The following is a 21,731-nucleotide window of genomic DNA, read 5'->3' on the forward strand; positions in this document are numbered from 1 at the left end:
GATCCGACAGCGGAAATCTTATTCTTCCCCGTCGTCGAAGTTAGTATTGGGAGATTTATAAGGATCTTGATCCGACAACGGAAATCTTATTCTTTCCCGTCCTCGAAGCTAGTATTGGAAGATTTATAGAGATCTTGATCCGACAGCGGAAATCTTGTTCTTTAATACGGAATCCAGGCTCCGACTGGTGGGAAAAATTGTTTTTGATATACAACCTGATGAGATGACGCCGATATCACTTGAACCATTTTTAAGACGTTCCTAACCGGGATTGTATACGGCTGTATCGACCTCTCCCTCACTAACATACAATTGCGAAAACGGGGCGCGTTTCGGACTTGATCCCCCAGGGTGGAAACAAAGATTGAAAACTTCGGTGCTCAGCGGTCTTTCAGTCCAGACTACAAAAGCAACCTCGAACAACCCCGATAGTCTAAGTGCATCTCAAAGACAAAGCAGCCTGTAAGTATATCACTACTATGGCAGGCCTACAGCACGCAGAGAATGCCCAAAGGTTCGACGTTATCGTTGTCGGGGGTGGCAACGCTGCATTGTGTGCCGCCCTCTCGGCTCACGATCAGGGCGCTCGTGTCCTCATCCTCGAAGCCGCATCGCGCGAAGACCGGGGGGGAAACAGCCGCTTCGCCGGATCCGTTTTTCGTGCGGTGCACAACGGCCTCGACCAAGTCGTAGAAAATCTTCTCTGCGACGAGGCGAAACCGGAAGCGAAATACTGCTATATGCATCCTTACACACCAGAAATGTACCACGAGGATCTAGCCGCAACGTCGCATGGGCGGAATGACCCGGCTATCTCAGAAGTCTTGGTCCAGAACAGCTGGGACACACTTGTGTGGATGAAGAGCAAAGGCGTCAAGTGGGAGCTGATTCTCCGGCAGTTCTATGACTTTGAGAGTATCAAGAGAAAGAAGGAAGGGACCGTGGCTATTGACGCCGGTGGCCCTGTTCAGGCTGTCAATAACGGTGTCGGACTGATGGACTTTCTCTGGACGGCAGCCGAGAAGCTCGTTTCCGATGGCAGCATGACTCTCTGGTACGACAGTCCCGCACACGAGCTTTTGGTTTCAGGAGACACGATCCGGGGTGTCCAGGTGCGTCACCGCGATACCTTCACCAATGTATACGGGCAGGTCATTCTTGCGAGTGGCGGATTCTCCGCCAACCCTGCAATGCGACGTCAATACCTTGGGGAAGGATGGGATCTAGTCCTAGTTCGTGGCACCAAATACAACACGGGGACTATGCTTCGACGCGCAATAGAGGCGGGTGCTAGACCGGTTGGGCATTGGGGAGCTTGCCACTCCTCGCCACAGGATGCAGACGGGCCGTTAATGGGCGATATCAATATTTCCCCCTTGATCGCGAGGTATAGCTATATGTACGGCATTAGCGTGAACACCCGTGGGGAACGGTTTATGGATGAAGGCGAGGACCACGTCAGCAAGACATACGCGAAGACCGGCAAGAAGATTAGCGAACAACCCGAGGGCCGTGTATACCAGATCTTTGACCAGCAGACTCTACACATCCTGCCAAAACACCGCTACAATACGGCCAGACCAGTCATCGCGGACACGATACCCCAGCTAGCCGTCAAGCTCGGTATTGACGCTGCCACATTACAAAAGACTGTCGATGACTTCAACGCCGCGTGCCCGGTGGACAGCAGCTGTTTTGAGCCGATGGAGAATGACGGACTCTGCACTAAGGGTCTCGCGATTCCCAAATCGAACTGGGCATTGAGGATTGAGAAAGGTCCTTTTAAGGCGTATGCCACAATGCCCGGGATCACCTTCACCTATGGTGGGATTGCCACAGATGCATCTACGCAGGTGTTGAATAACGAAGGTAAGGTTATGCCAGGTTTGTTCGCTGTGGGGGAGATCACCGGTGGATTATTCTACCACAATTATCCAGGAGGGGCGGGCTTACCAAAGGGTGCTGTCTTTGGGCGGATTGCCGGCCGAGAAGCGGCGAACGCGGCGGCGAGGACACTGCCAACGGCTGGTCGTCTTTGAGTGACTATCGTTCGGCATGGCTAGGGACTAGTAGTCAAGGACACTTGGATAACCTACTATCGTACTCAATGGTACCTATCGATAGAAAATAAGACATTTTATACGATAGGTACTAAGGAAATTGAGATTTGAATATCTCTTAGTATGCACCAGATTCTTAGAGTGTCAGAGTGTTGGAAAAGGCCTTTTATACGACCTAAGAGCGGGATACTCAGGAGAAAGTCTTCTACCGTACTCGATAGTACCTATCGAAGGGTACTTAGGGGGGGAAGGGTATCTAGAACCCTCACTCCACGTAAGAACTTTCGATAATGTCTGCGATAAATTAGTGAAACAGACAAGCGAGTGAAACACTTCTACCCGACTACCTCAACATTTTTGGCCTATACTCAACTATAACACAAAGAATTGTCTACGCCTACTTGAAATTGTGTTCCTCAGATGAAGAGACATCTACTCGGTACCTGACACGTTCTTGAGTTGTATCCGGCGTTACCATAGTTACCACACCGCTACGCGCACATTTTAGACCTCGAACCCGGACCACTATTCGACGGCGTTTCTTACTTTATCACGACTTGGATACGACAACGAGGCTCTAGGTGCTCTCCCTCCTGCGCGGAGCTACTTCTTTTTCGCGCGGCGACGGTTACAGGGAAGCAATAGTCGAGGTGATGAGTTACAGCTAGGCTCACTAGGCTTGTGCGGCTGAGAACCCAGGTTCACGGGAAAGGCAGGGAGGGAGGGAGGGAGGGAGGGAAGGGCCTAGGCCGAAAGAGAGCCCGAAAGAGAGGGGATATTAACTATCGCCTAGGTAAAGAGTCTTGAATTAGCGGCAGCCTAGAGCAGTCCTAGTCACCCGAATGGGCACAACGGAGGATTGTTCGGGGGCCCCACGAGGATCCTGTCGCGCATACTTTTTCGGTATATATACTAGGCGTATGAAGTATATCCACATCGACCATTCACTCTCTGCAAGTGCCACAGCCTCAGTCATGTCCAGCCTACCCCCAAATTCTGTGCCGATCTCACTAAGGCAACGACGACGTGTTGAGGATCGATGGTTGCAAGACCGTCCCGAACAGCCTGCGACGAAGGAGCGGCTGCTGGAGTTACTGCTCGATAAATACTGGCAGGGAGTCGCTCGCGAGCTCAAACACATTCTGCTCGCATTGGCCGAAATCAGAGACGTTGGCCTCGTCAAGACCGAAGTCGTCAACGCCAGTGCTCGCGAGATCCTGGGATACAACACCTTTATCGACCAGATTTGCGAAAGCAATCTCGTCAAGACCCATGGTCCGTCCTGCCGTGACTAGGAGGAAACCTGTTAATGCCATCGAACAGCAAAGGTCAGTAAGTCTGGCTGGACTCCAGGAGACCCTCAGGAGCCCTGGAATCCTTTTCGGAAACACGAACCGAGCGACAATCAAGACGTGAAAAATGCCGTTGCGGCTGAGCTGCAAAGTTGGTTTCCCCTGGCTCCAAGTTGAATACCTTGTCCTCTGATCAATAATACAGGGATGGCCCAGACAAAGGAAGATTACTTGCACCTCCAAGCAAGACTTCTCCTTCAAGCAGCAGGTGACGAATGACCCGCGCAGACCTCGGATCCCAGCTCAACATGTGCAGGGTTTCTGGATATCGACAAGTTGGTAGGGCATCGGGAACCAGTTGAAAAGTACGGATATCACATCTGGCGGAAAGGCCAGACGCCGCAACGCAAGTACTAGCTCGATAGAAGCGGCATCCCTGACCATATCAATTGGACTAACGTCTGCTTCAGTCCGCCTGGAGCGCTGGAACGACGATTTTAGTCCCTGCTTGACCCCAGCAAGGTGCGCAATCCCAAAATGTAGAAACATCCTTCGCGGTGTTTTGTTTCAATGTCGGCGACAAGACTGCTTGGAGATACCTCGTCTCAACCACGACGACTACATCTGCGAGAAATGCTTCCGTGAGCGGAAACATCCCCAAGATCATCTGGTCAAGGTGTACAAGCACCATATCCTTGATGGAATAATTCTGCCGCACATCAGCCGCAAGCTCTGTCGATGTAGTGATGTTGCATCCTTTGATACTAACGGCTCATATACCGCTCTGTATCCGATCGACCCGAACGCAAAGCATCGCTGGGACAAGGCACAGAAAGTGCCGAAATGCAGACTTCTCCAGCTCCCCGCGCTGGTCGTTGATGCCAAACGTCAAGGCCTGGAGACCCCTCTGGAGAACAAGAAGCAGCTCCAGCACCTAACGCAGGATGCCTTGGCCACAATCAGAACAAGGTCATACCCAAGAAAAGCCTCGAGACATGCGGATGGGCAGAGGCTTGAGGAACAACCAGATGCCGATATTCCTTTTGTCTCAAAGACCATCAACTCAAAATTCCCGTTTGGAAATACCCATGTCGCCCTGATGATTGGTCCGCTGATCATCGAGAATGGAGTCGAGCAGTAAGTCTGGACGATGATTTCGATACCGGACTGAGATGCCACGGATGCTAACGCTGTGCCAGCACCAAGGGTGGAGCCCTGATCAGCAGCAGATATCCTCTCAACTACCTGGTCCCACCCGATTGCGACGAAGAACTTTTTGACTTCCTCACCTTCAGCCGTGACAAGCAGATCTATCGGCAGAAAGATTTCCCTCTGCCCGAGAGGAGACTCAATGCCTGTATGAAACAGGTGGTTGGAGGCGTCTTCTCTCGCTGGACCAACGAGGAGCAAGAAGATGAACTCATCCAATGTCTTGTCTCCGAAAGCTTTTTGCCAAACGGATCCACCATGCGCAGATTGAGGCACATCCACTCCGCTACCGCTCGATTGAAGGAGAAGATCAAACCTATACTGGAAGCACGGATCACTCAGTACCTAGAGAAGATAGTTACGCACCTATTCGATGTCAAGGTCGATGTTGAATGGCACCCCACGAAGAACAGTTGTCAAAGCTTCTGTGACTCAATACTGCGCCATGACGATTTCGGGAGCTTGTTTGGCACACCCGACGCTGCGTGTCCGTACCTGCTAAGCTTCGTGGTCCGGAAAGAAGGGTACGACTATGCGTTGGTCGAGTCAAAGCACGACGTCCCCAACGGTCTCACGGAAGAATACCTCTTTGGATTTCGCAGTGGCCGTCATGATGACGCCGACATCGTCGATACCCTTCAGGAGTACTGGTATGATTGGGGAGCTTTTGGGCAGCATCTGTATCGTTTCCAGGACCTCTTCCCGTGGGATTGTACTGAAGCATATCGCAAAGATCCGACGACCTGTGGCACATGCGACATTTCCAAGCATGTATGGGCCTTCCCGTTCGACGCATGGTCAATGATCCATTTGCATTTGCAGAAGGGTCGCCACTGGTACCCTCCTTCCTCAGAGAGTGGGTATGCTCGACTGACCGACCAAGAATGGATGGACAGCCGCATCACACTCCTCCTCGCACAAGACGCTCTGGTCAAGGGAGCAGTGGCCATGTCGCGGACACCGGCCCTGCTGGCGTCTTCAGCATGGTTCAAGAACTGCCCCGAGCCACAGTTTGACCGTCTTAAACTCGGCGGCATCCACCGCGCCCAGCCATACAGCCATCGCTTCGAGCTCAATCGCTTCACGCACTTCTATCTCGCTCCATGGGCGCCATTCACACAGCAGCACCGCATCAAATGCTACGAGCTTCTCCGCGCGACGCGCAAGCAGCAACGAGATGTGTCCCAATACAAAGGTGCCCCGGACCTCGACCCCTTGGGTTTGTCAGCTTTGATATGTAGCCTGGGCAAGCTTTACTGGCGTGTCGATGAACCCGTTGAGAATCTCGCCTTCATCACCACGTTGGCCGAGATCGCAACCGTGGCGGACTTGGATCATGGCCTTGGGGCCATGTTCGCTGCCCCAGATCCATCTGCCCACATCGACGCTTTGACCGCCCTTGCGACATCATTAGCGGATCCGTCTACTCATATCGACTCTGTGACCGGCCTTGTGACATCGTTTCCAGACCCGAGTTCGCTTACGGATGTGGCTAGCGGACTGGGAGACGCATTGACGGATCATGTTAGCAATGCCCTGGATCTGTTTTGACGGTCTGGATTCTTGGGTCATAACCACACGTACCCATGCGATATTATTCCGAGTGAGCAAGGAACGTCACCATTCATCCCGCTTTTCATCAGGAATTGCAGTAGTCTGAGCGAGAATACATGAATAATTACCGTACAGCGAGCGAGAGAGTCAGTAGAGTTGAATTGATTGAACTGATTCAAGCTGAAGTGAAGAACAGTCAAGTGAAACGAAGGAAATTTGTCGGACGTCACTTCCATCATCGATCTATCAAGTGCTCATTTTAGGTGCCTACCTGAGAAAGTGAAGAGAGTGGCGTCCGTCACCCTCATTGTCGGTTCACAACAGCCTCCTATTAGGCGTGTACCGATAAAGCGAAGACAGTGACAGACGTCACTTTCATCGTCGGTTCATCAAGTACTCCTTTTAGGCGTCCGCCTCTATATAGTAGTTCCTAAAGTGAAGAAATTGACGTGCGTCACCCTCATTGTCGGTTCACGAAGAGCCCATTTAGGATAGTCAACCGCGAAGTAACAAAGGACACCTACCTAGGAAAAGTGAAACTGCAATGAGGTGAAGCGAAGTAAAGTGAATGAACAGAATCTCAACTTGCGTCACTCGCCCGCTTCGTCGGTTCACGAAGAGCCTCTTTGAGGCGTTCAGCGTTGGTCCGGACCACACCTGAACTATAATACAAAGAGAATCCCTATTCGAAAGTGAAGGATCTGTCATCTTGAGGTCGTCACTCGCCCGATTCGTCGATGCACGAAAAGTACGCTTTCAGTAACCCAACTAGGAGGTGTACCTGTGCCCTTACCAACCTGGGAGAAGTACTCCCACAGAGACGCGGGGGTAGGGCTGCGGTGGCTGGTTCGGATTGCCTTGTCCCGTTCATAGCTATCCATCATACTCGAGGAGCTCAGCTCTGGTTCCAAGTCTCAAAAGTGCTGTTGGACTACAAGGGATTAGCATCGCTGGAGAGGAGTGCTTGCCCACATGCATGAACCCTGCGCCAATAGGCCGAGGAAGTTGACTGGAAACCTACTCGGCCTTGCATCTAGCGGAAGGCTCTGCATGCAGATAGTAAGCCAACTGGTAAGTAGGCTGGAGACCAGGAACACTTTTCGATTCTACTATAGGTACTACGGCAGGGAGGACATTCTCCCGTGGGACAACCCTTTGTATGCGCCCAGGCACAATGGAGATAATACAAGCATGAAGATTTGACGGAGTGGTAGCCAGGTAGCTGGGGTTGAAAAAGAAATATGGATACTTTTCATCTGCATAGGAAACGGAGCAAGCTGTGGAAAGGGCGCCACCTACTGCCGGAAAGGCAGACGAGTCATCGCGAATAAATGCGAAACAAAGTAGCTCGTGTCGGGGCAAAGAGTGCTTCAGCCATGACCTGGACAAGGCAAGAGGTCGAGCTCTTGATAGGTTTGCCGTTGAAGAGAAGGCAGCAAAGGTCGGGGGAGAAGGCGTTGCCATTGATTGGCTCGGAGTGCTTTAGAAGTTCGAGCTCTGTTCCTTAAGCTCCTTTTTTTCGACAACAGCATCAATGGCGTGGTGGAGCCGATGTCGTGACGTGAGGGATTTGATGTCGCACTGCTATAGTTCATCAAGGAAGGATCTTTGTTCATGGCTGCTCTGAGACGGACGATCACGCCCGTGCGGCGGTGGGAAGGGCAGCGAGATTGGCGGTCCAAAGCGCCTTACCTGTTTTCCTTGCCCTTTTCAGACGAGTCTGGAAATGTCGAGGCAGACATGGTGGCGCGTCCACTTCAGAAGCAATGCATCTTCGGAGTCATTGGCTCCATCTGTTTCATAGACGTGCGGGGGCTCAGTTGATGGATGGCGAAGTCGATGTCGAGATAAGAATACGCGTTGCACTTTCTCCATCCAGGCAATCCATTCATCCTCGCGTATGGAGTCCGGGCAATCCGCAACGAATCGCAGTCGAGGATTGCAGGACTGTTGCCTATCCCGCCCAGTTTCCCCGCAAATGGTTCACGAAATCAGCCTTTCGTATGCGTCGAATTTGCTCGCAAGGTGGCTGGCGACGCGCGGGGAAGGAATGAAAGGACGCCTGATCGATGGTTGTAGGGGCCGAGTTGAGAGGAACGTTTGTGTTGTTAAACATGCAAGGAGTTTGATCGTTGAGGGGAAATAACCGACGACGCTTCACCTCCAGGGCTGATAGGCCCCAGTACGGGACAGGAATCCACAGAGACGGCCTCTTAGAGACAAGTTTTCGTGGACCGAATATTGTGACAATTGGATCTTCCACATGAATGCAAATTTAGATGGACTTCTGATTCAGTACGGCCGTGCACGATCGGAGTTTGTCGTGATTGCTCTCATACTTTCCATACTGGTAGACCCGAAGATCTTAGTCCGACGGGACCGTTAAGAACGAGTTTCAGGTCCGGCCGCTTCAGAAGTAGATCAAGGGCGTGTCAGTGCTCTGTGGCATCATGTGGTTCAGCACGTCAGGTTACAGTTGCTGCTCGCCTCCACCAGAGTTTTTGCCGTTGGAACATCTCGGAGTCTTTCCCTGCATTTGCCACTGGCAGGTGGCAGAGTTTCTCAGGTCGTGACTCAATATACTCTGAGCACAAGTACATGGCGAGTGCAGCTTTGAACCATGCTACCCACAGTGCTTGAAACTTTTATTGTACCATCAATTCAGGCAGTCATACCAGGCATGAATAAGAGATGCAAAAAAAAGGAGAACGCATTGTTCCTTAGGAGTGGAATTGACCAATGGGCGCCACTGGCAGAACTCGGTTCGAGGGAACTGCACCCTGAGGGCGTCCCTCCTCTGCCAATGGCCTCTCGAGTCGCCTGGGATTGTACCAGCACGTAAACCGTGATCTCAGCCACAAGCCAACCACGGGATATACGCCAGAAATGGCAGAAAGGAGCGGCTAAGCGGCCTCGCAAGGTAGTCATAGACTTGCTTCGGGGAGCTCCTCAGACTCCGAGGGGAACAGGCACCAGCCACAGACGTGGCAAATGCTTTCCCAGCTTGGTCGACTTCGCCAGGTCTGCAACGAAATCCGCATTTCTCGCAATTGACAATATCTGCACGGATCGAAACTTGAGTTGGACTGGGTTGGTAGCGAGCAAAGGGTTCGCTAGATTGGGTCTCGAAACCTCGTAGGGAGTGAAATGAGGCTGAGAATGACCAATTTGCGTGGAACGCGCAGAAAAATGCCGTGTCACACTCCATGCACGCCTCGCCGCCTGGTTGTCGTTTTAACTTGTGAGAATTTGGAACAACGCTCCTCTGCCAGGTCGCCCTCGGGAACCGATTCGGTGCTCTGTGAAGATAAAGATCATAATAGGCTGCATTCTTGCCTGGGCTACGTTCTGGGCCTCTGTTCGATTGACCTAGGCTGGGCATATACGAACACGATCTGTGGTAAAAGCCGTGACGCTCACGCAAGTGCCGGATTCGCTCTGAAAATAAACGCAATGCCCATTGTAGTTCGTGACCCAACTCTGTCAGATGTGCGGACAAAGATACTTACATGTGATCGACCTGAAAATGTGACACGCAAGTTAGGAAGCGGTAATAGCTTCATTGGTGAGGGTTTGATTGGTGAGGGTAGCGCTTTATGACATGTCCGCAAAGGTTCGAGAAGGTGTCTCAGGCATCCATCAGGGAATTGATTGGGAGCACAGTCTTTTGGCGGGGCAAGAGCACTAACCCCCGGCTAGACTGCATGTCTGAATGATTGCCTTGAATACACATATTGCTGGTGGTCGATCAGCAGTCTGGGACATGGTGTCTGAGATGGGCGTGGGGTTTGAGCGAGATCGAAGATGTAGCCAACCTCGAGCTCATCGATCTGAGGCTCTACGAGCTGCTCTCCCCAGTCTTGCACAAAGCTCCCATGGTGTTGCCTTGCGCTGGTCCCCCAACTTTTCTCACTGGTCGATCATGGAACAACGCGTAGAGTTGGAAGCTGAGAGGGATGGTTCCACCAATCAATGGCGTTGCACATTTTCTGAATCACGTCTTCTCTTTACTTTCTTAGGCCTCTGCCGGGTCTGGGGTGCGGTCCGCAAGGAGGGCCGCTCGGTTGGCTTATGGGTGGAGTGCTGGGGGCCAGGGAGACCCTCAGGAAGAAGTTCCTCAGCGCCACGGATTGGCTGGAGGGATTTTTGGGCGTTCTTGATCGGATGTTGAATGGAGACCACCTGAGCCGAAGACAGAGTCAGTGGACATCGACCACCATGGCCATCTGTAAAGTGCCCGAGGATAGCTTCACACCGCTCTGGTCAATGGTCATGCACTGGGTTTGCCATGGGCGACATGGACGAGTGAGAATCGGGTTGAGCTGCGCCTCGTAAGCTAGACCGTGGGCAAAATGATAGATTTGCCCAATGCGATATTGCCCAGCTCCTCCACTTCCTCATGCAGGCTCGGTCACCAGGAAAATGACTTGGACTCGAGGGCCAGCCGTGACTTGTGGCACGACGTGGGCGAGTAAGAACAGGGTCACACGGCTGTCAAGGTTCCTGGTCTTCGGCACACAATGGCCAGCGACGTGCTTGGATCAAAAAGATGGAGCTTCGTGGGGAAGAAATGCCACCACCAGGCCAGTGGGCGACCAGTAGAGTCTGTGTTGCTGATGTGAAAGCGTGACACATTACACACTGGTGTGAGCGGGCGAGTTTTGGCGGCCAGCAGGTCAAATCAAAGTCATTGGAGAAGCGATGGGTTGTTGCCTGGCGCCACGAAAGGCACCCAAGTCAAAGCAGATGACGGGCTAGTGGGTTGATGCAAGTTCGTGATGAACGTGCATCCAGAGTCTGATCTACGAATCATTCAGTGGCACTTGAGAAGGTGAAAAGAAGAATGCGAGGAGCAAGAGAGCCAGAGGGCGGTAAAGTCAGCTGGAAGGCAATGACTCCATGAGCAACCACCGAAAGGTGTCGGCACCTACCTAGACTCACCTGCTGTTCTATCTTTATGCCCCTACCAACATCTAGGTATGCTGGGCCGCGGGACAGCCAGCCGCCAACTGGCAGTATGGGGCACTTGTACATGGATTAATTGGGGCTGGGCTGACCGTATATCGCTTTCCTTGCGGGTACCCTAGTAACCAAGTATTCTGTCGGTAGATTGTGTCATGATAGCTACTATTTGCGATGTACGTGTACTTGAGGCATTGAAACGCAGTGGCACTGGTGGCACCACATGGTTCTGTTGCTCATATGTCCCCAAATGCCCTTCCTCCCCTGAAGTGAGATCGACAGGCCACCACGCCACGTTTTAGGAAGACGGCAAACAGAGATTTTCGCAGCTCCGGCAGGAACAGGCAGTCGATGATCGATGAACATGCATCAACCCTGGGGAGCGGAATTGTTCGGGGGGAGGTCACCAGAGGAGCTCTGATGGGCTGGAAGATGAAAAGATGTTCGAAGTTGCTTCTGAGGCAAACAAGGGCCAGGGCCGGGCCCGGTCAGGTCCAAGAGCGAAGCCATGGGTGCCAACTAGGTAGGTACGAGGTAGAGCGATGATGATGGACGGGTGGGCACTGGGCGAGAGCAGGGCCAAATGACGAATGACGAATGACGACACACCAAGCCCGCGCCTCTTTTCTGACAGCGGCTCCACTGGCCTGGTTTCTTTTGGCTCTCTTCTCCGCCCTCCGTAGCATTCAGCACTGCTTAGCTGCCTAGCTGCTTAGATGCTTAGGCAGGCTTCTAGCCATGCCTTCCTGGGCTGCTGCTCGCTCGGTTTGCGCACACTGCACAGCCAAAACTTCTGATCCTCCAACGGCTGTCCGGAGAATTTGCCAAACGGGTGGCTTTTGAGTTTTTTTTCCCCTTTTCCTCTCACATCAGAAGTCCGAGACCGCGGTAACAGGTCATTGGAAGATGCAAGAGCAGAAAAAAGAAGGCAGCGGATGGTTGTGCTTGTAGCGAAGAACTGTGGCCATACACCACCAGGGGTTCGGCACAAGCCATGCCATCAGGGCCATCACTGACCCCCGTAGCCATTATTTGCCTCTTGTCACCCTCAGACCCTCACAACCCCAGACCCTCTCTGGTCAAACCTTCCTCTCTTTCTCTCCGTTTGCTTTTCATCCATCCATTTTCCTGTATCTCAACCCAACCTGCCACGCTCACAAATTTTCCACCATTTGACACGTTGACCAGAGCCCGCTTGCTGGAAGCAGTGGTGCCGGTAAAAGTGCCGCATCGAGCACGGCCTCCTTTACATAATCATCCACGCGGATCGGGAACGCTGGCAAATCCATCGTCGATCGGCTAAAGGGGCCAGCGGCGCAGTGGCCATCCCCAAGAAGTCGAGCCATTACGGCCACAAGAACAACAGAGAAACACACCACGCTCTCACAGTCTCACAGACCACCGCACCGGGACAGCCCCGTAGTCCGTGACTCGGTGCCCCCTTGGATCCCGTCTCGGTGCTGTTGTTTTCTTGCCGGGCTTAATTGGCATTGCTACTGCCACGCCTGGATCTTGACATCCGCCCCCGTCCCTCTTGTCCCCAAACGTCAGCGGCTTTAACGCTGCGTATCCGCCAAATACCTCGACTGGGAACGGGAACTGGAACTGGAACTTGTCCTCAAAAGACGGTCGATTGATTCCTCACCTCTCTGGATCCTTTCACCTTATTCCTCATTGTTATTGTTATCATTATTGTAATTATTTGACCCTCTCCTCCCCTATTCCTCAGTCTGTCAATTTCACCAACCACCTCACCTCAAAAAATCCCCGACCACCCACCGAGGCCAACACAATGCACGCCACGACCCTCTGTTGACCGCCCTGTACAAAAACAACAACACCACCACCGTCAATCCACTTGTACTAGACTTTCACACGACCATGGCGTCGCCTATCCCCCCAGATCCCTATGTGGCCTTGGGTGTCTCCAAAGATGCTGATCTCTCCGCCATCCGCGCCGCTCACCGGAAACTGGCCCTCAAGTACCACCCCGATCGAATAAAGGACGCAGCTCTACGAGAAAAGGGCAAAGACGAATTTCAGAAGATCCAGCAGGCCTATGAGATTCTTAGCGAGCCTGACCGCCGGCAACGGTATGATGATCAGGTGCGGTTAGCGGAGCTTCGAAAGGAGGCCATGATGAGAGATCCGCCACCGTCGAGCACAACCACTCGTACCTATCCCATGAGGCCTGCACCGCAAGCGGCCACATCTCAACCTCGTGATTACAACGACCAGGGCAATTACTTTGAAGAGGTCCGCCAACCTCGCGATACCTACGAATACAGAGACCCATATGACGAGCAACCTCCACGAGCAACCTCTCGAAAGTATGCCGAGTTTGAAAAACGCTCCGCTCCACCCCCCAAGACATCAGAAAAATCCAGGAAACCTACAGGCGTCTGGCCCGGCATGCCTGCGGCAATGGCCGCGGGCAAGTTCAAGGCTCAAGCAGAAAAGATCAGGAACAGCAAAGCAGAGGAAAAGAGGAGTGACAAGGAGAAGAGGCGGGAAAGAACCGACAAAGCACAGACGAGGAAACCTGCCAACTTCGAAGGCACTGACAGCGATTCCGACTACACCGAAATTCGCCCCTCGATGAAATCCTCTCGCTCCAAGACCACCTCGGCTTTTGATCGTTCCTCGGAGAGGCCACGCACAACCCCACGTGCCGACCGGTCTCGCGACTTGGACGACGATAGCTTTGATGAGAAATGGGAACGACATCACGAGGAGAGCAAGGCTTATATGGCCAAGGCGAGCAATGGCCGGCCCAGCCTGGATCGCACTGGATCGGATGCTTATCAGTACTGGATTGGAGAATCGAGGGGCGGCGGCCGCAAGAGTGGTTCGGAAAATGAAAAGAGACCTGGATCGTCTAAGGGCCGGCGAACACATCCCGAAGACTACTTTGCACCACCCTTTACCAAATCTACCTCCTCACCGTCCAACCTCCGAGCTCATGTCGAAGAGCGTGTCCCATCTAGACCCACGACACGGGAGCGTGAACGGGAACGCGAACGAGATCATGACCGAGAGCGAGAGCGGGAGCGCGAACGCGAACGCGAGCGAGATCGTGCTGACCGAAGACCAGCACCCCCTGGCCTGCATCGTTCTCAAACTACACCGATACCCAAAGTATCGTCAACGCGAAAGGACAATACACCCGCCAAAGGCTCCAATTTGAAGCATGGCGAGACAACAATGCACGATTCTGGATACGGCAGCAGTTCCAGTCCGCACACGCCTGAGATGCGAGAAGAGAGCCCGCCTAGGTCGGGAAAGTCCCGTTATCCTTCGACAACATCGACCAAGTATCAGATTGTTGATCCAGACCCGGAAGCTGAAGACTATGGACGGACCCCCAGGGTGCGGGAGGTTTACGGTGATTACGATGACCGCTCTCACAGGAGATTTCACCGCAGCCCGGAGCCCATGGTGGTGGAGCCATCACGGGACTCCGACCGCCGAAAAGAGAGACCAGACCGTCCTCGGGTTGATACCAAGAAATCGTCTCGCGGCGCTGCTATGATGCAGGACTTTATCCCACCCTCACCTAACATGCGACGAAGCGATTCGGCACGATACGAGGAACGACCGTCTCCGCGTTCTCCGCGCGACACGCCACCCATCTCGCGCAACAACAGCGGTCGTGAGAAGTCATTTGGTGAGGCTCCCGAAGAACGAGAGCCCTCGCGATACAGCCGGCCATATCCTGCGGACAAAATCCACATCACGCCTCGTCGAGAACCGCAATATTCGCAATACGAGTATCGCGAACCCGATGAACGATCACGGTTCCGTGACGCTCCCCGAATGACGCCCCGACGGCCGTCGGTGAATGCATACTAACGAGCTCATTGCTTTTGCGCCCTGTTGGGCAGGGCTCAGTCAATGGCCAACACAATTCCTCAGACCGATTTGACTTCGGTGGGGACAACCCTTTGCAGATCTTCTCTCAAGTATATATCAGGAACGAGTCCACTCGGATCCGTCTTGGGATTCGCTATCTTTGTCTAAATACAAGCTCTTCTCGGCCACGGTTGGGAATGGATTAGGTGGAAGGGTATGGGCATGGCTGAATGAATATCAAGAAATCTGGAGCAGCATCCGAATAATATGCATCCTGAAGGAGGGTTCAAACAGACATATATCCCAGGTCGACAGGACTTATGAGAGCCTACATCATCACCAGCGTAGCGCCAGCCTTGAACAAAGGAGAAATTTGTCTGGTTTTTAGACAATCGGATTGTATAGCTCGTATATGACCAATAATTCCCCAGCGGGAATTGACGAAATGATGAATCAAATTGAGTAGAGAAGACAATCCAGACGGCCTTGTTTTCTCCTGGAGTTGGATGCATTGTGTTCTGGTAAACATGATGAGATTGCTTTGGCCCTTTCCGTGGCTAGTGAGTGGCCGTTTTTTGTTGACATGCGACATTGATGGAGCATTGCTGTATTGAGGCCGAATTAAGCGAGAAAACGCCCCCGACGTTCGTCCATCAAAGGTCCCAAGCAACAAGCAAACCTGCAATTCACCTCATGCCAGTGTGCTAGCGATTGTGCTCTTTATCCTCTTTTGTCAGGCAAAGCATAGTTTCGTTGTTATGATATTGTAGCATTGATCTCCATCCACCGTCCGATCCACGCTTCTTCGACCACGATCCTGAAATCCCGCATTCTCGCCCCCTTTGCAGACCGCCATTCTGCAAGCCCCTCGATACGCAGCACTCTGTCTGCGAACCGCGCCCACTTCCGTGCACGTTAGGGCCCGTTGAGGCTATACTGTCCGGCTTCGTCCACGTTGCGTCCGTCGAGTCTGTTTCGGGAAGGCGGTTTGTTGCGTATGGGCATTAGGGTCGCGCGGTAGTACGAGGTACATGGCGCATTTACACTGAGCGGAGGGGAGGCCCAGCTTTGCGCACCTCAATAGTGGTTTAAATACTGCTGATGGCTGGCATAGCAACTGCAGGCCCTTCGACTATGGTCGTTAATGGGGCCAGGCCACCATACGATGCAGCGGGTTCCGCCAGTCAAGAGGTGAGTTTGCGCTGTTGTGGGCAGGGTTACACGCTACGTGCATGGGACTTTTTGACAATACTGACAGAAATTGACACGCGCAGAACACAACCGCAAACAAATCCCGCCCCGGAGGCTCGCTGCGCCAGAGCTCTTCAGGATCCACGCGTACACCATTGTCCGCACTGGCGCCAAACCGCAAAGACAGCACCGGCGTCAATGGAGGACGCCCGGTCCCTCATAGTAGAGTTGAAGAGCTGGGCCAGCGCGAAACAAGTTTGATACGGAGTGGGAGTGAGGCAGACAGCTTGCTTGATCTCTACAAGAGCAATCCGAGCAGCGGTAATGTGAGCCAAAACCACGCGGCCGACAATGATATCCCCGAAAACATGTACCGTCCCGCTGAGGATGATCCGGAGGGTTGGATTCATCGGGACAAGTTGGCCAAGATCGAAAGCGAGGAATTGCAAGCGGCAGGTATTAACCTGGCCAAGGCAAGGAGGAACACGACTAAGAGTACGCAAAGAGACACCAGTCGAGGTCGACGAAGTGAGGACCGCAACAATCCATCCGAATACCGCAGGGTGGAGTCGGAGGAGACAAAAACACGACTACCTGAACCTCTACCAGAAGCAGAAGAGGACGAAAGAGCGAACTGGGATTTTCGCACCCCCGAGGAGATTGCGGCCGACAACGCGTCGTCTCAACTATATTTGAGTCCTACGCTGAGGAAATCTGGCTCCAAAATCCCGGTATTGACATCAAGTCCTCTACCCATACCGCAAGAAAGAATTGAGCGAGACACTCCGCTGGTCAGGAAGCGTACTATTAGTAACAGTATGAGCCCCGAGGATGGCCTCCCTGTCCTCAAGACCAGAACCAGAAAGGGAAGTATAGGGAGCCAGACGATGCAGGACGAGGGCGACTCTGCATTGCTTACGACACCTGTTCCCCATAAGCAATTAACATACAAAACATCATCTCCCACCAAAAGTCGGCCCAAAACAGCCCAAGGTTCACCCCCGGGCACGTCAGCCGGACGCAAGACATCTGCCACAACAAGGAAACCTTCGAACGCTAAACCTGGCGCCGCGCCGTCTACGAACCAACGGCCGGGAACAAGATCTGGAGAACTCGATCGACCTCGGACAGCAGTGAACCGTCCAGAAGGAGATCCACCTTGGTTAGCGACCATGTATAAACCAGATCCCAGGCTCCCTCCTGAGGAGCAAATCATCCCCACCCACGCTCGCAGACAGCAACAAGCGCAGTGGGAGGATCAGGGAGCGGTTCCGACCACGTATGATCGCAACTTCTCCCCTCTGGCCATCCATACGGGCAACGGGCAGATGAAGTTGCCTTCGCCGGTTATCCCCCAGTCGGCGCAGCCGGGCGAAAAGGAGACTGACGGCACAGATGGGGGGAATGGCTGGCCTCTAAAACCGGGGCCCAATGTCAGGAATTCAGGGGCCGGTAGCATGAGACCTAGTACAGGGGGAAGCATGAATGGCGGATACAGTACGATGCCCCGGGTTTCCAATCCCGTGACCAGCCCTGGGATGGGAAGTATCACATCTGTGCCTACTCAACCGAACACCAGGATGCAGGTGCAGCGGGTGCAGCAAGATGACATGGAGGAGAAGGTGAAGGAGAAGGGGTGCGGGTGTTGTGTTGTCATGTGAGCAAAAGGGCCAGAAACGGCACTACAACTACAGTTTTCTTCTGTACACGTTCACTCACGAGACGTGAGCTTGATCTTTCATTTGTGCCAGGGACTGTTGGCGGGGGTGTGTATGTGTGTGGCCTAGGTATGCTTGCTGGTTTTCCATGATTGCAATTTTAGCGGGAGTGATCCAATTTTCCATTTCCGTTTGCTGGGAGATTCTTGGGTGAGGGAGTGTTTGCGCGAAGAAGCCGCCAGAGAGCGAAGCGAAAGCAGGCTTTTGACTATTTTATAAGACTTTTTTCGATAGCAGAGACAGGTGATGGCAGACTGGGTTCAGCCAGGGGTGCAATTCTCGAAAGAGAAGAGGAATCGAGAGGCATGCCCGCCGTAATATCTTTGGCAGCGGTGATGTGCTAGGCGACCCAGTTATCAAAAGGGCCAGATGGCGCGTGTGCAAGCCATGACAAGTCGAGATCCCCGAGCAGATGTATTTTTCTCACCCTTGTGGTTTGTCTTTATTATGTGAAGTTGGCGCAGCCTCGTTACAAGGACGAAGCCCAGAGGGAGTTCCTCGTACTAGGGCCCCAGGGTGATATTCATGGCCCACGCCAGTTTTATCGGACTGGTGGTCTAACTGTATTTGGATTCCCGATATTTGGATTTTCGTACCCGTCGAGCCGTGGACTGTGAGGACTGATGAGTGATCGCTGCAATCCTCCTCCACTACTACTAGGTACCGAACTGGCCCCCCGCGCTGCTTGCTTTGCTTTGCTTCGCTTCCATCATCGTCATCGCCCTCCAAGATTTGTCAATCTGCATTCTTCCCAAAAACCCCTCTCATTGACCTCGAGACTCTCCCCTGCGCAGATTTCGCAATCGCTGTCCTTGTCCTGTAATTGGTAATCCTCTCCGAACCCATTATCAGAACCCGAGATATTCTAGACCTTCCGGCAGCTTCATATAACAAGCTCGCCCCCTCCCACCTCCAACCTCGCATACACACTCTCCCTCATCACAGAAGAACGATCAATAGAGAAAACAAACCGCCACAATAGCTTCCTCACTCTTCTCCCCGTTCCGCAGCCTTGTCCGCACCTTTTTCACCTCACCCAGTGTATCCCCCGCCGCCATGTCCGCCGCGAAACAAAAGGCCCAGCAGATCATCGACGACAACGCCGTCGTGGTGTTTTCCAAATCTTACTGCCCTTACTGCCGCGCGTCCAAGACGCTGCTGAACGAGTTGCACGCAAAGTACTATTTGTTGGAGTTGGATGAGATTGGTACGTTATCCACAAACGTGGCTTTCTCAAGTGTTCAAATGTCTTTTTGCCAGCTGTTGACTAATATATCTTTTTGTGTTTAGACGACGGCGCCGCCCTCCAAGACGCTCTTGAGGAGATCACCGGCCAACGAAGCGTGCCCAACATCTTCATCGATCACAAGCACATTGGCGGCAACTCGGATTTGCAGGCCAAGAGGGCCCAACTTGGCGACATGTTGAGCGCGGCCGGTGCTCTTTAAATAATTTTGATGGAAGATGGAAAGATGCCAAAACCACATGCAACACACGACAAAGCACTAGAACCGGGTTTTCGACCATCGATGCTGGATTGGGCAGCTGAGAATCAAACCGTCCTTGGTGAGGTGTTTTGAAGCAGGAGTAGAATTCATGATACAAGAGTTGGCCTCAATGGGCGGCTGTGCCACAAGAGTGATTTAGAAAGAGTGAATACAATACAATACCTCTTCAGCGCAGGAAAGTTCCTCTTTCTTTTGTTCAGATGTGTTATATCCTTCCTTTTTTCAGTCGTGTCATGTTATTCCTTTTCAGATGGGGTTACGTTATATGATTCCTCCGTGAGTCTCTCTGCTCTGCTCTGCCCTCTCCTCCTCTATTTCAGATCTGCCATGCTATGCTATGCAATGCTATACTCCTACTCGTCTTCCTCTCTCAATGCACAATCCTATTTCCGTCTTCCTATTCCATACCCCCGCACCAACCGAAAAGATCTTACGTTTCTTTTCCACGCGGAAAAAGGTTCTCCGCCTTACAAGGGACTGCCAAAAAAAGGGTGGGGGATCATCGAATTATCAAGGGAAAAAAAGGTGGCAGATCTTGAAAAAGACGAGACGAGACGAGACGCAGCGGCGCGGAGTGGAATGGAATGGAATCCTCTCGTGTGATATGGGACGCAGGATCTGGGATTCTGGAGTGAGTGAGTGAAAGAGGGGGTGAGTGTGCAATATACCTGTTCTGCCCATATCTATCACGTATTATGGAATAGGTAATTGTAAACATGAAAATTTGTATTTATACATGAACCTACCTACCCACGTAGCTAGTATCTGTGGGTGGTTCGAGGTCCTTTGCGTCCTCGGTCTGTGTCTGTGACACAACTTAGGTACCATGGCCATTTTTTGTTTCTGAGAGGCGAGTAGAAAGTCCTCATTACCTCAATGCTTCTTCAATATCCCGATATACTCTTCATGCATGCATGCATTCATTCAGCCGTATTCGATCACTCCAGGTGGCCTTCAGAGCTCAGTGCGATTTGGGATCTCCTCGGTGGAGAAAACGTCGCTTCAACCACCATCCATCCGTGAAGTCCCAGGAGAGGTACGACACACTCCGTACCGCTCTGGTCTGGCTCATACAACCTGCGTCGCAACCGTGCCCACCGGCCGCTCCACGAACTCCATACAGCCCTCGACGACGTTGCGCCGCGCGTCCTCGCTGCTGACGTTCTTGCCAGCGAGGTAATTCAGCCACAACAACCTTCCAACTCTCTCGTCAGTCACGACGCCCATCTGCAGGCGATCCCCCCTCTTGCTGTCCTCGTTCCACACGGTCATCTTGCCCTGCGCGTCTCTGACAAGCAACAGAATGTCGCCCTTGGGCAATTTCCTCCGCGCGCTGCCTCCAAACGCCGACTTGAACTCGTTGAGCGCGACACCAAAGGACTCGTCTTGGAATGAGTCATCGTGCCTGTCGGATGCGAAATGCGCCGAGCGCGCCGTGATGCCCCGCACAAAGCCGTCACGCAGATGCATAAAGTCGGTGTTTCTCGTCGGGACGATCCTGAAGGCTGTGCGCAGCTGACCGTCCTTGACGATGTCGTTCCAGATTTGCTCCCCGCGGTCTGGGTCGAGCAGGAGCTCCTTCAGCTGGGATTTCTCGCTGGGCACGAGGGTCGTCGCGACGCTCTCGCTCGGAGGCACGGCCGCCTGCACGAGCCGTTGTTGCAAGGCCGCAATATCTGCTACAGCGACGTAGAGGCCGACGACGTAGACCTGAATGCTGAGGATGGATACCGTGCGGATCCCCAACCCGACCAGTTGGTATTCCACGTCGGATTGGCTGCCCTCGTTAGCAGATGCTGGTGTGGACGGAGGCGCATCGGATGCGATATGAATGATTCGAGGGAAGAAAGGGATGGAGCTTGTGCCAGTGGGTATCTGTTCGACGTCTTGAGGCTTGGAAGACGGGTCGACGATGGAGCCGGTTATAGAAGGCGGTGCCGGTGCGTCCAGCCGGACAACGTTTGAGGGGAGTTTCTCTTCCGTCTTTGATACTACAGCCTGGCTCTCTTTTCTGGGATCGGGGTATAGCGAGACTGTCGCAAAAATGGCCAAGGTACAAGCTGCAATCCCGTAGCCGGCCCAGCGCATGCGTTTCACCGTTCTGGCTTGCTCGGCTTTGTCCTTTCTGACGTCCCCCGTCTCCTGCTTTGTCTTTTGGTATTTTCGACGGAGCATCTCCGACGAGCCATAAGTCGGGATCGGGGAGGTGAAAGAGGATTGTGGGCTTGTGGGTTCATTGTGTTGGGTGCTGCTCGAGAGGAGTCGAGTGAGATGAGGACTCGAGACCGGTAATTTCGAGGATGTGCAGCGGCACACCCGCCTGGAAAGGAGGGTGCGAGCTGGCGAGGGATTCATCGCGAGTTGAGCAACGCGAAGATACTTGAG

General features: G+C 53.0%; 7 protein-coding genes across 7 annotated transcripts; 6 read left to right on the forward strand and 1 right to left on the reverse strand.

Moving 5' to 3' along the window:
• Positions 1 to 479: 479 nt before the first annotated feature.
• Z520_03866 (uncharacterized protein) lies at positions 480 to 2,039 on the forward strand (the record flags this gene model as incomplete). The annotated part of the gene is made up of 1 exon (XM_016774376.1): positions 480 to 2,039. One exon carries the CDS (start codon positions 480 to 482, stop codon positions 2,037 to 2,039), a length of 1,560 nt encoding a protein of 519 aa, XP_016634303.1.
• A 995-nt stretch (positions 2,040 to 3,034) lies between these two features.
• On the forward strand, positions 3,035 to 3,355 carry Z520_03867 (uncharacterized protein; the record flags this gene model as incomplete). The annotated part of the gene is made up of 1 exon (XM_016774377.1): positions 3,035 to 3,355. The coding sequence occupies one exon, from the start codon at positions 3,035 to 3,037 to the stop codon at positions 3,353 to 3,355; it is 321 nt and encodes a 106-aa protein (XP_016634304.1).
• Positions 3,356 to 3,660: 305 nt separating this feature from the next.
• On the forward strand, positions 3,661 to 6,112 carry Z520_03868 (uncharacterized protein; the record flags this gene model as incomplete). Its single annotated transcript, XM_016774378.1, has 3 exons — positions 3,661 to 3,691; positions 3,823 to 4,489; positions 4,552 to 6,112. 3 exons carry the CDS (start codon positions 3,661 to 3,663, stop codon positions 6,110 to 6,112), a joined length of 2,259 nt encoding a protein of 752 aa, XP_016634305.1.
• A 6,846-nt stretch (positions 6,113 to 12,958) lies between these two features.
• On the forward strand, positions 12,959 to 14,929 carry Z520_03869 (uncharacterized protein; the record flags this gene model as incomplete). The annotated part of the gene is made up of 1 exon (XM_016774379.1): positions 12,959 to 14,929. The coding sequence occupies one exon, from the start codon at positions 12,959 to 12,961 to the stop codon at positions 14,927 to 14,929; it is 1,971 nt and encodes a 656-aa protein (XP_016634306.1).
• Positions 14,930 to 16,063: 1,134 nt separating this feature from the next.
• On the forward strand, positions 16,064 to 17,781 carry Z520_03870 (uncharacterized protein; the record flags this gene model as incomplete). The annotated part of the gene is made up of 2 exons (XM_016774380.1): positions 16,064 to 16,120; positions 16,204 to 17,781. 2 exons carry the CDS (start codon positions 16,064 to 16,066, stop codon positions 17,779 to 17,781), a joined length of 1,635 nt encoding a protein of 544 aa, XP_016634307.1.
• Positions 17,782 to 18,894: 1,113 nt separating this feature from the next.
• Positions 18,895 to 19,286, forward strand: Z520_03871 (uncharacterized protein; the record flags this gene model as incomplete). The annotated part of the gene is made up of 2 exons (XM_016774381.1): positions 18,895 to 19,045; positions 19,129 to 19,286. 2 exons carry the CDS (start codon positions 18,895 to 18,897, stop codon positions 19,284 to 19,286), a joined length of 309 nt encoding a protein of 102 aa, XP_016634308.1.
• A 1,128-nt stretch (positions 19,287 to 20,414) lies between these two features.
• Z520_03872 (uncharacterized protein) lies at positions 20,415 to 21,701 on the reverse strand (the record flags this gene model as incomplete). The annotated part of the gene is made up of 1 exon (XM_016774382.1): positions 20,415 to 21,701. The coding sequence occupies one exon, from the start codon at positions 21,699 to 21,701 to the stop codon at positions 20,415 to 20,417; it is 1,287 nt and encodes a 428-aa protein (XP_016634309.1).
• Between the last annotated feature and the right edge of the window lie 30 nt (positions 21,702 to 21,731).

Source organism: Fonsecaea multimorphosa (genome assembly GCF_000836435.1).
Source record: "Fonsecaea multimorphosa CBS 102226 unplaced genomic scaffold supercont1.6, whole genome shotgun sequence".
NCBI lineage: Eukaryota > Fungi > Ascomycota > Eurotiomycetes > Chaetothyriales > Herpotrichiellaceae > Fonsecaea > Fonsecaea multimorphosa.